The sequence below is a fragment of the Tribolium madens genome, unplaced genomic scaffold (assembly GCF_015345945.1).
Source record: "Tribolium madens isolate multiple individuals breed KSU strain unplaced genomic scaffold, Tmad_KSU_1.1 Scaffold_7;HRSCAF=85;Tcas5.2_LG10, whole genome shotgun sequence".
NCBI lineage: Eukaryota > Metazoa > Arthropoda > Insecta > Coleoptera > Tenebrionidae > Tribolium > Tribolium madens.
The window spans coordinates 2,305,881-2,319,862 of NW_025401050.1; the positions used below are offsets into that span (position 1 = coordinate 2,305,881).

At 34.1% G+C, this 13,982-nt stretch overlaps 2 protein-coding genes across 3 annotated transcripts in view; one reads left to right on the forward strand and one right to left on the reverse strand.

Moving 5' to 3' along the window:
- Positions 1–4,163, forward strand: part of LOC123009844 — a 32,385-nt gene extending 28,222 nt beyond the window's left edge. Inside the window, exons 6-7 of one of the 2 annotated variants that reach the window (XM_044406388.1) lie at positions 2,423–2,960; positions 3,025–4,163. In XM_044406388.1, the coding sequence (XP_044262323.1) occupies positions 2,423–2,960; positions 3,025–3,050 (564 nt within the window). In that variant the 3' untranslated portion in view covers positions 3,051–4,163. Of the gene's footprint in view, positions 1–2,422 lie in introns of both variants that reach the window. The other variant, XM_044406387.1, reaches the window with a different exon arrangement.
- Positions 4,150–13,982, reverse strand: part of LOC123009845 — a 25,746-nt gene continuing 15,913 nt past the window's right edge. Inside the window, exon 3 of the mRNA XM_044406390.1 lies at positions 4,150–6,170. Coding sequence (XP_044262325.1) covers positions 4,587–6,170 — 1,584 coding nt within the window. The 3' untranslated portion in view covers positions 4,150–4,586. The remainder of the gene's footprint in view (positions 6,171–13,982) is intronic.

Here is a 13,982-nt window from a genome sequence, read left to right on the forward strand (position 1 = left end):
TGACATTTAAAAGGCAAAAATTTGACTTTGAAGATCTGAAATTCTAGTTTTGATATTCGGAATTTCGAGTTTAAAAGTTATTAGAATTTGTTATCTACAAACAAATACTTATATTAGATTTAAAGTTCTGTTTCGAATTAGACACTTTAGTTTTAAATGTCGAAATTCTTTTAGTGAAAATTTTTAGTTTACTGGTAATTGAATTTGCGAGTTGTAAAGTCAGAATTCCAGTTTCAAAACTAGAAAAAAATTGAACGAATTTTCTAAATAGTAAAAATACGAAAGTTTGAAGCACAATTCTAAGTGAAAAAGAGGAATTTCTAAAGTATTTTCCTCCACGGGTCCTCATCCTTCGCACCCACATAAATATTAATCCACCTAACTGTTGATAAAGTCGATTTAAAATTTAAAATTTCAAGTAACATAAGATACCAGGAACATGGAAAAAATGTTTATAAAATTCTGTCAAAAAATTTTGACATTTATTTTTTGAGATTTGACATTTTTTATGTATATTTAATCATAATGATGATCTTGCATATACAGGTGTTCCATTTTTATTGTTACAAATTTAACCAAGTGATAGAATATTCAATTTTAAGATAAAAGTTTCTTATAAACATACAGGGTGCGCCAGTACTCGCGCCCCAGAGACAAATGCCATCCAGGAACATGGAAAAAATGTTAAAAAAAAATTATCTATAAAAATTTCGAAGTTATGAGGGTTTAAAGTTTGCACTTTGACTCTATTTATTTCTGTTGGAAAAATAATTTTACAAGTTTTTTTTTTCTATAGGCTATTAAAAGAGGAAACAAGGAAGCTGTATCCTAAATTGTAACTCTGTTCAATGTTATTTGTGGCTTTTATTGGCAAAATTTTTGTCCCTTTACTAAATAATTGTAAAAAAACATATACAAGATTATCAACATCATTAAATAGATATAAAAAAATGTTAAATGTCAAAATTTTTGACAGATAGAATTTTTTAAACATTTTTTCCATGTTCCTGGTATTTTACCTTACTTGAAAATTTTCTTTGGGGCGCGAATTCTGGCGCATCTGTATATCGAAAACTTTTAAATAAGGGAGTCACATCCCCTGAAAGGGGTGCATCTTTTAAGGGATTTTTTCCAATATTTCAGAAACCATCGTGGATAAAATTACAAAATTTGGTACAACTGATAACCTTTACACACTTAAATGAATTCAAAGATAAAGTGTCGAAATTTTTACTCAGGGGCGTCCAAAACTGGGAGGTTTGGGTAAAAAGTACCGTAACTATTTTGGCGGTTGGTTTTTGCAACTTTCAGCAACAAAATTCTAAATTTCATAGTTTTTCACAAAAAAGAGGTCTCTTGCGTTTTTTCGATAAAAACTTACCGTTTTTGAACAAAATCAGTTTAAAATTTGTTTTACAGACCATAAAAAGGATGAAAAAAATTTGTTTCACCGTTTAAGAGACCCGTGATTAAAACTTTCGACAACTGATATTTGAATTCTTTTAGGTGTTTAAAAGTTATTAGCTGTACCAACTTTTGTAATTTTATCTATTCTGCAATAGTGGAAAAAACCCCATTAAAAACGCATCTCTTTCAAGGGGTGTAGCTCGCTCACGTAACATTTTTTGATATATGTTCATAGGAAACTTTTGTCTTAAAGTTGAATATTCTATCACCTGTTTAAGTTTGTAACAATAAAAACGGAACAACCTGTATACCTTTTTTATAATTATTTCGTAAAGGTACAAAAATTTTGCCAATAAAAGCCACAAATAACATTGAACAGAATTACAATTTAGGATACTGCTTCCTTATTTCCTCTTCTAATAGCCCGTAGCAAAAAACTTGGAAATCAAGACTTTTAAAACATCGTGTTGTAAATAATAGTGGGGGAGACTAAGGAAGTGTCTAGAAATACCGGTTTAAACAATATTTAGACTTGCAAAAAAAAACGTTTAAAAATTTCTTAAATAGAAATGCTCAAATTTAAAAAAAGTAAATTGAGACTTTTCAAAATATTGTACTTGCTACAAAAGACAATTGGAGAGACTAAGAAAGTGTACCGGCTTAAACATTTTCTAGGCTTCAAAAAAGCATTTAAAAATTTCTTGAAGAAATGCTTAACTTTAAAAAATGGCAATCGAGTCTTTTTTAAAACACCGTGTTGCAAAAGTCAGTGGGGGAGACTATTGGAGACTATCAGATTTTGTCAAAATTTATAAAACTTTGAAAATTACTTTTCCAACAGAAATAAATAGTCAAAGTGCAAAATTTAAACTCTCATAACTTGGAAATTTTTATAGATAGAATTTTTTTACATTTTTCCCATGTTCCTAGTATCTGGGGCGCGAGTTCTGGCGCAGCCTGTATATTTATTAAGAAATGTGACATGAGTAATGACCTCAACCATCTCTCATTCCAGGACCTCTTCCTCCTGCACGACCAGTTTCCGCACGGCCCGCGCACCTTTGAGGACCGTCCCGTGGCCGCCCCCCGCGCTTTCGACACCGCCTCTACACCGCCCCTCGACCGCCTCAAGCGCAAACGCCGCTCGATCACCGTCTCCGACCGTAAAGCTCGCAGCGCCGATGTGGGTGTCAGCGGCCTCTACGAAGTCATCTCGGAAGCAGATCTGGCCTTCAGTCCCGACACTCGAGCCGAAGCCGTCACTGTCTTCCAGGGGCGCATCCGCGAGGAGGTCGTCTATGGGATTTGCATGCCGGTGCCCGGCTTCAGCGTGCTGTTCGTTCTGGTAGCCGTCTCCGCCGTAGTGTCCGCCCTCGTGGCCGGCTCCCTATTATACAGATACCAACTCCAGAAGGAGCAGCTCGCTGAACAGGCCCGCAACGGCCCCATCCCCATGGGGCTGTTCTCGGGATGGGGGGGCTGGAGACTTTTGCGCATGAGGGTGGCGCCGGTGGCCCAGAACGGCACGGACAAAAGGATCCGGCAGGTTAACGGTAAGACTGACGAAACGTCGCGATGTGAATAGTGCTCGAGTGGACTTTACGGCCCTATTTGCAGGTTTTGCAACTAAATACTCCAAATAGAACCGTTGCACCTCTTTTAGACTATTTTTTGTTGTTGTATTTAACTGAGATTCAATCATATTGTTTTGTTAGATGATATGAAAGGGCAAATTTGCAATATGATATGTATAGATGATATATTAATGATAGGTTAATCTAGGGGGCACCTACTCACCATTTGGAGAAGGATGGAAGACAGGGAATATCAAAAAATAGACTGATTTTTTAACATCCTCTCAAAACAGTATTACAACACTCAGTGCTGCCACTCTTATACGTTATAACAAGATATTACTACCTAGGATTTAAATTTGGTTAGGTTGGTTTGTGGTGACAAACAAAAAATTTAGGTTAAGTCACCTGTCATCTTGTACAGATAACTCAATTGGTAGTTGACAGGAGGTTGACAGAAAACGTCAACCGTCAACCAACCTTAGGCTTTCAAAATTACTTCTGACAATTCTAGTTACAAACAACATGATAAACGTAATTTTCCTAGGTGGTACTTTCTTGTTGACAAATCTGTGCTCTGTCTCGACCCCAAACTAAGAAGTAAGTTAACTTTTAAATAGTTGTACATACAGAAAAGCCAAATTTGTGTAATTTGTGTGGCTTAGGACCTGAAAATGGCTCAATTAAGCTCCACAGTCATTCATGACAAGTGCAAAGGCTAAGCTCAATATAGTTAGGCAATATATAGTACTTTGGAATTAATTTATTATAGTTAAAGCGAGCAAACTTAAAAGTCAAATAATTAAATGAATTGTACAGTATTAACCTTATGAGTATTTTAATTAGATTTAATTTTATTTTTGTTAAAAATTAGTTTAGCTGTAGTGTACATAATGAATATGGAACCAGAATTACTGCCAGTTCGGTATTGTTTTTTCTTTATTTTTACAGTAATTTGGTTAAATTATGTTTAAGTAATTAAATTATTCCGCGGATTAGAGTACCTAGACTTTTCTAATTCCTTTTGAAAATGTTTGTTACGTTTCTCATATTTATTTCATTCTGATAATTGCTCATTTGTATTGTTTTTTTTATGAAAAAGTTATTGTTAATTTACGATAATTAAGAGGCTATGTTCTGTGTAAATAATGGGATAAATAAATATGTATACAAAAATAGTTGCTTTTATTGAAATACATTTTGTTCGGAATACCAATACAAAATTTCGACAAACTATTTCTATACAGGTACATACTGCAATTATTGTCTTTTTGGATATATAAATAAAAATAAATAAATAAATACGTAACCTAGTCCTAAGTCTACAATTTTTTATTCTAGTACCAAAACCGACCACGACCTTCCGCAAAAATCTCAAACTATTGTATTTACATCACATTCTATACACTTGCCGTATCAGTGATTTAGTCAAAAAATTCCAAAAACAATTTCAAGGTAACCTTACAACTACACGTGTCGGATACAATGCCTGATCACAAACTTCCGACTCAAAGCTTCATTAATTCGTACCGCTCGCCTGTGATTAATAAAGCTTTGGTCCCAATGACCACGCTTGTAGCCCTTAATCTAAACCATTGAGCTTTATTACGAGTAGAAACAACTTTTGGTCGTCGCTTTTTTTTGGTGCCCTGAAGCTTTAGGCCTTAATCTCACACAGAGGAAAGCTGACATCAGACACGAAATGATAAGAATACCTAAAAGCACCACCAAAGTGGCCGCAAATCCGGGCGTGGTCATACAAATCAGACCCGGACTGGCCAGCTCCTCCTTCGCGGGGAATACCATAGTGGTGGTGTTGTTGTTATCATCAAGGGAGAAGGTTAAATCACCTGTTGAAACCACTCGAATGACTCGATTAAGACCCACTTCTTTCTCAGGGTCGTTTTTGACCGACCTGCGAACTCTGCGTTCGTCTCTGGGCCGCCCCCCGTGCAAATAGGCCTCAATTGAGAGCGGCGGAGGCGGCGGTGGGCCATACCCCGCATCGGGGGCACTATGAGCCAACTCAAGAATCCCATTATGACCCAAATTCGTTTCGGAGCACTGATCCGGGCATTGGTACCGACAAATCTGGATGGTACACTGGAAATGGACTTCCATACTATCCGGGAATTTGAAAGCTTGGAAATGTGCATAGGACAGCACAGAGGCGGAAGCCCCGAAATTCTTGATTTTGGTGAACCTTGACATGAGTTTGGGACGAGTGACGCAACCCTTCTGGTCAACCAGCTGGATTGGGGCTCTTTTACCGTCATGTGCCATACAGTTTCTGACCAACATGTCGAATTTACTGTCGTCGTCTTTTATAGCAAGGACCATGGTCATAGTTTGGCCGATTTTGACCAAACCGGAGACTTCGCTAGCCCATGGGCCTTTCCCGACCTGGATTTGCATCCAGCAACCGACATTATCACCCGCAAAGTCAGTCCTGACTACATCAAGCATGTCGACTGGGAAAGGTCGGAAAGTAACTGATTTTTCGTATTGGTCATGCCACGTGCAACGTAGTTTCCGGGCTTGGTCCCAGACTTCCTGCACCTGAGGGTCGTACTGGATCACTATGATGTTTTCGAAATAAGTCCCAGATCCCGACTCCGCTCCATACCCATAAAGCCCATTTTCGGTGTTCCCAGATGTCCCACAGGCGTGAATCCCGATTTCGAAATGGGCGGAAGTCCGCCCAAGCCCGGCAGGGAGATGCACGCAATGGACATTACTATAGTGACCTTTACTGAAGACAATCCCGTAGAAAGGTTTATCAAAACCGATATAGACCTTCATTAGATTTTTCTCACACTTGACATCAAGCGAGATGATTTTGGGCATGTCTGGAACGGGGGCCGGCCATATATCCCCCCCTGATGTCCCATATTTGTCCATGGCTTGCTTTGGGGGAGGTGGAGGAGGCCCATTGTAGGCATTCTTGTTGTCATAGATTGGTTTGTTGTTCTTGAATGGTTTGTGGGGGTAGTGTTGGTTGTTCCTGGGAGGTATGTTTATGGGTCCTCGTGGAGGGCCGTTATAGGCGAGTTTTTTGGGAGGTTGGTCTTGTTCTTCGAGAGCGAGTTGGTCCGGGTTGGTGTCGTTGTCTTCGTTGCTGTGTTCTTGGGTCTCTTCCGAGCCAGGAACGGCCTCGACCACTTCGACGTCTTCACCCAGGACGGCCAGCTGGAAATAGAAAGAATTCGTTGAAATGGATATGGAATATGGTGACCCTGTCGATATAACGGGCCCAGACAAGGACAGGTCAGTCGGCCAGCGTTTATTGCGCGTCCACTTCACGCACACGCCGCACCTTAGGGCACCATTCCCAATACATTCCATCAAAAACAAGGAATTGGAGTGATTTTAATTGTAACGGATGTGCTTTTTATTCTCAAAGTCGGCAGTAGTAAACATAGGTGTCGTATAAAATTATACAGGGTCGCTAAAAAGTGTGGATACAGTTAAATATTATAAAAACTATTCTTCAAAACTTATTGAAATTTGAAATATGCTTAAAAGTATCTGAATTCCATCGCCTCAGATGTTTATCAAACTTCTATCTTTATTTGTTCTGGGGATACAAGGCTATTTTTTTTAATGTCAAGAAGGGTCAAATTTAATATTTTTTTACATTTTAACATTTTTTCTGAGTTCTCTGATAACACATGCATACCTTATCTTAAAAAAAATATGAAACTAATTAAATTTTGAAAAATGTAATTTTTTTAGCCTTGGGAGTTCTAACAGTGATATTTATCTAAAATTTTGACTATAGTCATAATCGTTTTTGGATTACTCAAGTGATTTTGAAAGAGTTTTTATCAGACTTCCCTCTAATTAAATTTAACCGTTTTTGTAATATTTATACATACTTTTTTGAATTTTTTTAATTTGCATCTTCCTCTCCAAAAATCGATAACTCTACCATTTTTAATTATTTTGAAATCGTATTTGGGCATATGAAAAAGAAAGGTTAGATCTTTTCTTTAGTGTATTTATGATTAGAAAAATAATTAACACACCTCCAAAATTTAAGGTTACGTTTGGGAAATTTCAAATACCCGTAACTGAGTTTTTTCAAATGGAAGGCCCCAATGTTTTCTTCATTAAATGAAAAAGAATTTAATTCTGCATCGATCTGTATCAACATTCCCTATACCTAAATTTAATGATTTCCAAGTTACTTTGACTTTTTTTACAATAGAAGAAATTCATTACTATCCATGGTAGTTTTCGCATAGTTTACCTCGAAAATATTTCTCACTGAAAAAACGCCAAGGTTTTTTACAATTGTCCTATTCTTTTCGTAAATACAAATTAAATTTATTTAATCTAAATTTGAATAACTTTGATATTCTCTTTTTTTTTATTTCTATTACAACCTGTGCTAAAGTATCTATGGCTACTGAAATTCTCACAATATCAAAAAAATTACTATAACTTGAAAACTATCGAATATAGGTATAGGGAATTTTAATACAGATTGACGCAGAATTCTAATTTTTTCTCTATTTAGTAAAGAAATTAATTGAACGTTTTACATGGGTGTGATGCGATGGAGCTATCGCGTTTTAGTAATAGATGAAAATTGGGGTCTTTCATTTAGAAAAACGGAGTTAAAAGTATTTGAAGTTTCCTTAACGTAAACTTACCTTTGTCTCTCGTATATCCAACTACGGTTTCAATATAATAAAAAATGGTAGAGTTGTCAATTTTTGAATTGAAAAAAAAATTGAATAGAGATTGTAATCCAAAATCCCAAAAATTTTCAAAAGATCTAAATATTTCGAAAACGGTTAAACTTATAGCTATAGGGAAGGCTAATAAAACCCCTCTGAAAATCACTTGAGGAATCCAAAAATGCAATAAAAAACATAACTTTCTATTTAAAATAACGAAGTTGATATCCACTTCCGGTGTAAGAGGAAGTACCGCCATCTTGAAAATATTTTCATTGAACAGAACCTAACCGACTATAGCTATAAACAAAATTTTAGATAAATACTGTTATCAATTAAATATTTGGTTTTTGAATGGTTTTGAATGAAAGCTTTCGCTTTCCAAAACCAATTACCAAAAAATCCGGTAACAGTACCCGCAATTAGCCGGTAAACGCGTTGTTTTTTTTAAATAATTGCAAATTGCCTTACACATGCGAATTTAGGTTTTAACGGTTGAGGTGAATTAACATTCGATTTTGAGTCTCTAATTTAGACCATACATTTCGATCGGACGAACCAACCGTAACAATGATTTGAGGTCAGAAATCAGAATTTTTAGTAGGGGAAAGTGGATATGGACCCTTGGAGCAAACGTACGTTTAACTGTATATCGAATTTTAATTAATTTTGTGGGTCGATTGAGACAATGCGAGATTATTCTTAACGTGACTATTTAATTGATTGGCGGCGGGGCAATTAAGTGAGTCTTGCGGCGCCGTCTATTTGTTTGTTTTCTTCTATCTTGTTGGTTTAATGATATTGTTAGGATAATTACACGCTCCCGTGCCTCTGAAACGGCGGAATTGATGATGCGCGAGCTGGATTACGTGAGAATAAAACGCTGGCTTTTATTCCCTTTCTAGAGTTTTTATAAAAGAAAATTTTTGTATGTACCTCTCAATTAATCAGAAACTCTTCTCTCTTAAGCATTCTAGGATTTTGATTCTACTTGTAAATACCCTGCATAAAATGTATACCAAATAGCAGTTTACGATCTTTAAACATAGCAAAAAGCAACAATTATGGTTTTATTCTTATAAACTCAAAAACTATTCATGTTCTGTCTGTCTGCTTGAACGTTTCATTAGTTCATTACACGCGACATAATTTGGTAAATTAATTCTGCAATCTTGAAATTTTAAAATTCAGAACTGATCTAAAAAATGAACTTTGAATCTGAGCCAGTAACGGATTTAAATAACAATAAACTTAAAAAAGAAAATACAAAATAACAAATTGTTTTATTGAATATGTACACTATTCAAATAACAGTTTTAAGTCGACGATATTAAAAAACAAGTTTCATAAGACCAGTCTTGAAGCACGAATTCAAGTTTAAAAAACGAGTGGCACAATCACGAGTTATTTTAAAAAGGAGTGCTTCATGGTCTTATGAAACAACTATTTTTTGTAATTTGCTTTCTTTATGCCGTTTTTAAACATTTTTTTTTAATTTTAACCGATTTATTGATTATTGTGACGATTAGTAATGTCAATTTTAAAAGTCAAAATTTGATCTAGTCGTCTTTTGTTTTATCTAAATTCTCTCAAAAACACGAATATGAAAGATAATAGATAAATACGTGAAATCACTGGACATTTCCTGTTCTTGACACATTTTGTAATCTGGATCGTCGTCTGCGTTGATTGACAGTAATACAAAGTCTATCCAATAGGAGAACTTGTCAAAAATGGTAAATTCCGGTAGATGACGCGCGTGTCACGCTCCAAAGAGTAATTAGTGAAATTTGAAAATTTTCAGGAAATTAAATATGACAATTGTTGACATATTTAATCAAATATTGATCTGTCACACAACCAATCTATTTTTTTAGCTTAAGAAGGCATTATCAATAGTATCATTCTTTCAGTTATTAAATTATAATAATAATAATATTATTATAAGTATTCAAACTTGCTGTGTTCCAAACTGTGGACAAGGGGAGAAAGAGGATGTTACTTTACATCAATTTCCAAAAAGTAGAAATCAAAAGAACAAATGGAATAATACAATATTTGGTACCATCGGCAATATACCCCCAAATGTCGTGATTTGTGGAAAACACCTTGAAACATCGAGCTATTATAAAAACAAAAATTTTTTACCAAATGCAGTTCCATCCTTTCTGTTGAATTATAAAAGAATTACTCCGTTTCAGATAATCTCTACCACTTCCATTAATTCAGAACGTAAGACGTGAGAAACACCTGCACCGTGTCTCTAGAGTCATTTGACAAGAATTGTATAATTTCAAGTCCATTTCGATTTGATTTTGACCAACAAAGCAATTTAAAAGTAGGTGATACTCATAATTTTGATTTAAAAAATGTTCCAGATGCAATAAGTTCGAAAGAAAAATTTATCTTAATAGATAAAATTAAAAAATTATAAAAAAGTTACAGGAAGCAAATATAAGATTTCAAAAGTTGAATAAGCTGTACGAAAATATACCTGAAAAACTGAAGAAAATGCAGGAAAAAATTGACAACATTGTGCAGTGCAAAGGACTTAGAACGGAGGTCTGTGTTTTTACTTGAGCAAAATTTATAATTATTCCCTAAATAAACCCAAAATGGTCTAAAGTTACAGTACGTCATTGTATTGCCTGGAGGTACATTTCTCGAAAAGGTTATGAAATTGCAAAAAGAAGTCAATTTTTAAAAGCTCCATCCAAAACAACTTTAAACAGATATATGGTAAATTCTCAAGGGATTTTCTCAAAGCAAAAAAATAGAGAGTAATAGAAAACTAATTAATAATAGAGAATAAAATTAATCCTTGTGTTTTTTATTTGAAGTATTGAAGAAATAATAAAGAGTTTTTGTTATTTTAATGTTCTTGTAAATTTGTTAAGATTAAAAATAACTATCTAACCCAAATGTAAATCTTAATTATTTTTAACAAATAAAATTATATTTGCTTATAAAATGTTATATTTTTTTATGTGTTTGGTCTAGTTCTTAGAAAAAACAATCAACAAAAAATTATTATAAAACCCATAAAACACAAAAGTAAATTTTTGTATACAAAAATTTATCAAGGTTTCAAACCATTGGTCAATGACCAACGGTCATTTTTTTGGCATTGGATAGACTTTTTATAACTGTCAATCAATACAAACGACGATCTGGATAAGTATTTTAGGGGCTATAGATCCGCCACTGATCTGAGCAATGTTAAATGAAATGTTAAATTCTTGTTGTTTTGACCAAATTTGAAGTTGATCTAAATCTAATCTAATCCTGTAATAAAAATTTATTTGGACTGACAATGTTGTGGGGTTGCAAAAATCTACAGCTGTGTAAAAACTGGTAGTAAAATGTATTATTTAATAAAAAAAGTAGTTCAACTATTGCCTCTAGCCTGCCTTTAGCGTTTGTTCACCAAACCGAGATTTAAAAACGATCAAAAAATACAAATCTCCTGTTATAAAATGTCTTAGATCAGAGCTAGTGACAAAATTCGTGGGAACCCCGTATGTGGGCCAAAAAGCCATCATTAATGACGGGGTGTCGATTTTGATTGATCAGTGTGTGTGTGTGCGGTGGTTGGCTATTGCCTGATAAGTGTGTGTGTGGGTCAGCGATGGCTCCGGGCGTCCGGTCAAGTCACCGTTATCAGTCCGGGCCTGCCGCAAGCTTTGCTCTCCATGCTCCACATCGTCTTAATTAAATACCAATCGATGCTCCCATAGCCAAATTGTGTCGGCATCTTCTTGATTATGGACAGACCCACATTTTTACCTAATCTCGGATAACGGAAGACGAAGCTGAACGAAAGCGAAATTTTAATGTGACATAGTGACCGAGAGGATCGGCCAGACATCGAGGAAAAGATTTTTAACATCTGTACATAACTGTAGCTTAGACGAGTTAATAAGGCAAAAAACAGACGATCAAGTGGCACAAGAGGAGATAGACTCAACTTTAAACAAATGGACGAGTAATTAGTAATTAACTTAGGAAGAAGCAATGCCATATGACATTAAATTAACTTAATTAAGTGGATTATGGTAGAATTAAAGGAAGCACAAAGTGAGACGGTTTTGAGGAAAATTTCTCACAAGCACCGACAAAAAAAGTACGAACGATGAGGAAGTTCAGGGTCAGTAAAGTTTGGGCAGATATCCAGGTCAAAGAAAAAAAATTATAGTGAATGGATTAAATTAATTAATTACTACTATCACTCGCAATCTTTTGCAAGCCAATACAAATAATCTTATATTTATTTTAAGCGTTTTTTTTTAACTGAAAAGTCTACTGTTCTTATTTCACGTGAGTACTTTGTCGACAAATTAAAAACAAATACTTTAAGATTTTCTACAGTAAAATATTTTTAATAGAACAAAAGATTCAAGCTACGTATACTTTAATTAGTAAATTGAGTATTTGTATAAACAGTATGTCCCACTTAAAGTTTGTTCTGTTAGTATCGTTACTGTTCAAAAGACGTAGAAACTAAATATATTTATGTATAATTAATAATTTAACATTTTTACAAGTATACAGGTGCGCCAGAACTCAACAGTTTCAAGTAAGATAAGATACCAGGAACATGGAAAAAATGTTTAAAAAATTCTGTCAAAAAATTTTGACATTTATTTTTTGACATTTGACATTTTTTTATGTCTATTTAGTGATACTGATGATCTTGTATATGTTTTTTTTACAAGTATTTAGAAAAAGTACAAAAATTTTGCCAATAAAAGCCACAAATAAAATTGAACAGAATAACAATTTAGGATACAGCTTCCTTGTTTCCTTTTCTAATAGCCTGTAGCAAAAAAAACATGGAAAATTATTTTTCCAACAAAAATAAATAGAGTCAAAGTACAAAATTTAAACTCTCATATCTTCTAAATTTTTATAAATATTTTTTTTTAATTTTATCTTTGTTCCTCCTTACCTTATATGGCATTTTTCTCTAGGGCGCGAATTCAGGCGCACAGTGTACAGAATTAGTTGCAATAAAACTATTGTTTTTTTTGCAACAAAATGTGCTAAATGTACTAAATATTAAATTATCTAAACCGTAAAATGATATGAAAGAAAAAAATTTGTATTTTATAAGTAATGGTTATCATCAGCTGGTAATTATAAAAAAAGTAGAAAAATAGTGTGCAAATCTCATATTTTTCATAAAATAAAAAACAAAGATTTTATGTAAATTAATTCCCAAAATAAAAAAATTAAGCTAAGACCTGTTCAAGCAAAATTTAGTATTATACAGGGTGGGTCTTAACTTGTAAGCATAAACTTCGGGACTGAATGGTTATGATCAATAATAAGTAAAAAAATAAAAAAATATGTTAAATAAAACTTTTTTATCCACAATCACTCTATAAAGAGACTTTATTCGACACTTTAGATGCGTATAAAGTACCACTTTATCCACTAGTGGATTAGTAACCAGCGTACCCCCTGACAGTTGAATTCAACAATCAAATGAGTCGCGTTTTATCCACTTAAGAAAATTAATAAACATTCTTGCGTGGATAAAACGCTACCTAACACACTCTTACAATAAATCACTATTATTTTTGTCAAATATTAATAAACAATACTGCCTAACCCCACCAAAATAAAAAAAATCGATTCACTTAGCTATTGACAGGCACAGCCTAATAGTGCTTTTAACACGGTATATCTCGGTAATTAAGAAACTTTTATTAGAATTTTTTGGCATAATCCATCATATCCCAAAATTATGCGTATAAGTTAAGACTCATCCTATATCGGGTGTTTCAAAAATGTGTGGCATAATTTTAACCACGAATACCCCTCTACAAATGAGAATAGAGAGCACAATATTTACTGACCTAGCTCAAAAAATAGAAAAATTACAGCTTTCCAAAAATCGGTATGGAAAATGATTTTTTGGAAATATTTTTGTTATCGTTTATCCGATTATTATGAAACTTTGCATGTCAAGGGACAAAAAGATACTCTTTGATATGGTGTAAACGGAAGTCTTGTAAAAGCTATAGATTTCCTGTGACAATAGGACCCTTCCAGTTTTTGGGTCATAACTCTTTTTTTCAGCCTATTAACAGATATTTTTGATACCAAAAATCAAAAGCCCGATCATTTTTTCATAAAAAAGTACTCTTGTTAATATCTCTAAAATGTACCGTTCTCGAGTTATTTCGGTTTAAACAAAACTCTACACCGCGCTGCAAAATCAAAAAGTATGAATTTTGAGCGTATCATTACCTTGGAAACAATCCACTATGAATGACATAGCTGTCACTGCTGTGACATTTAATGTCAATTT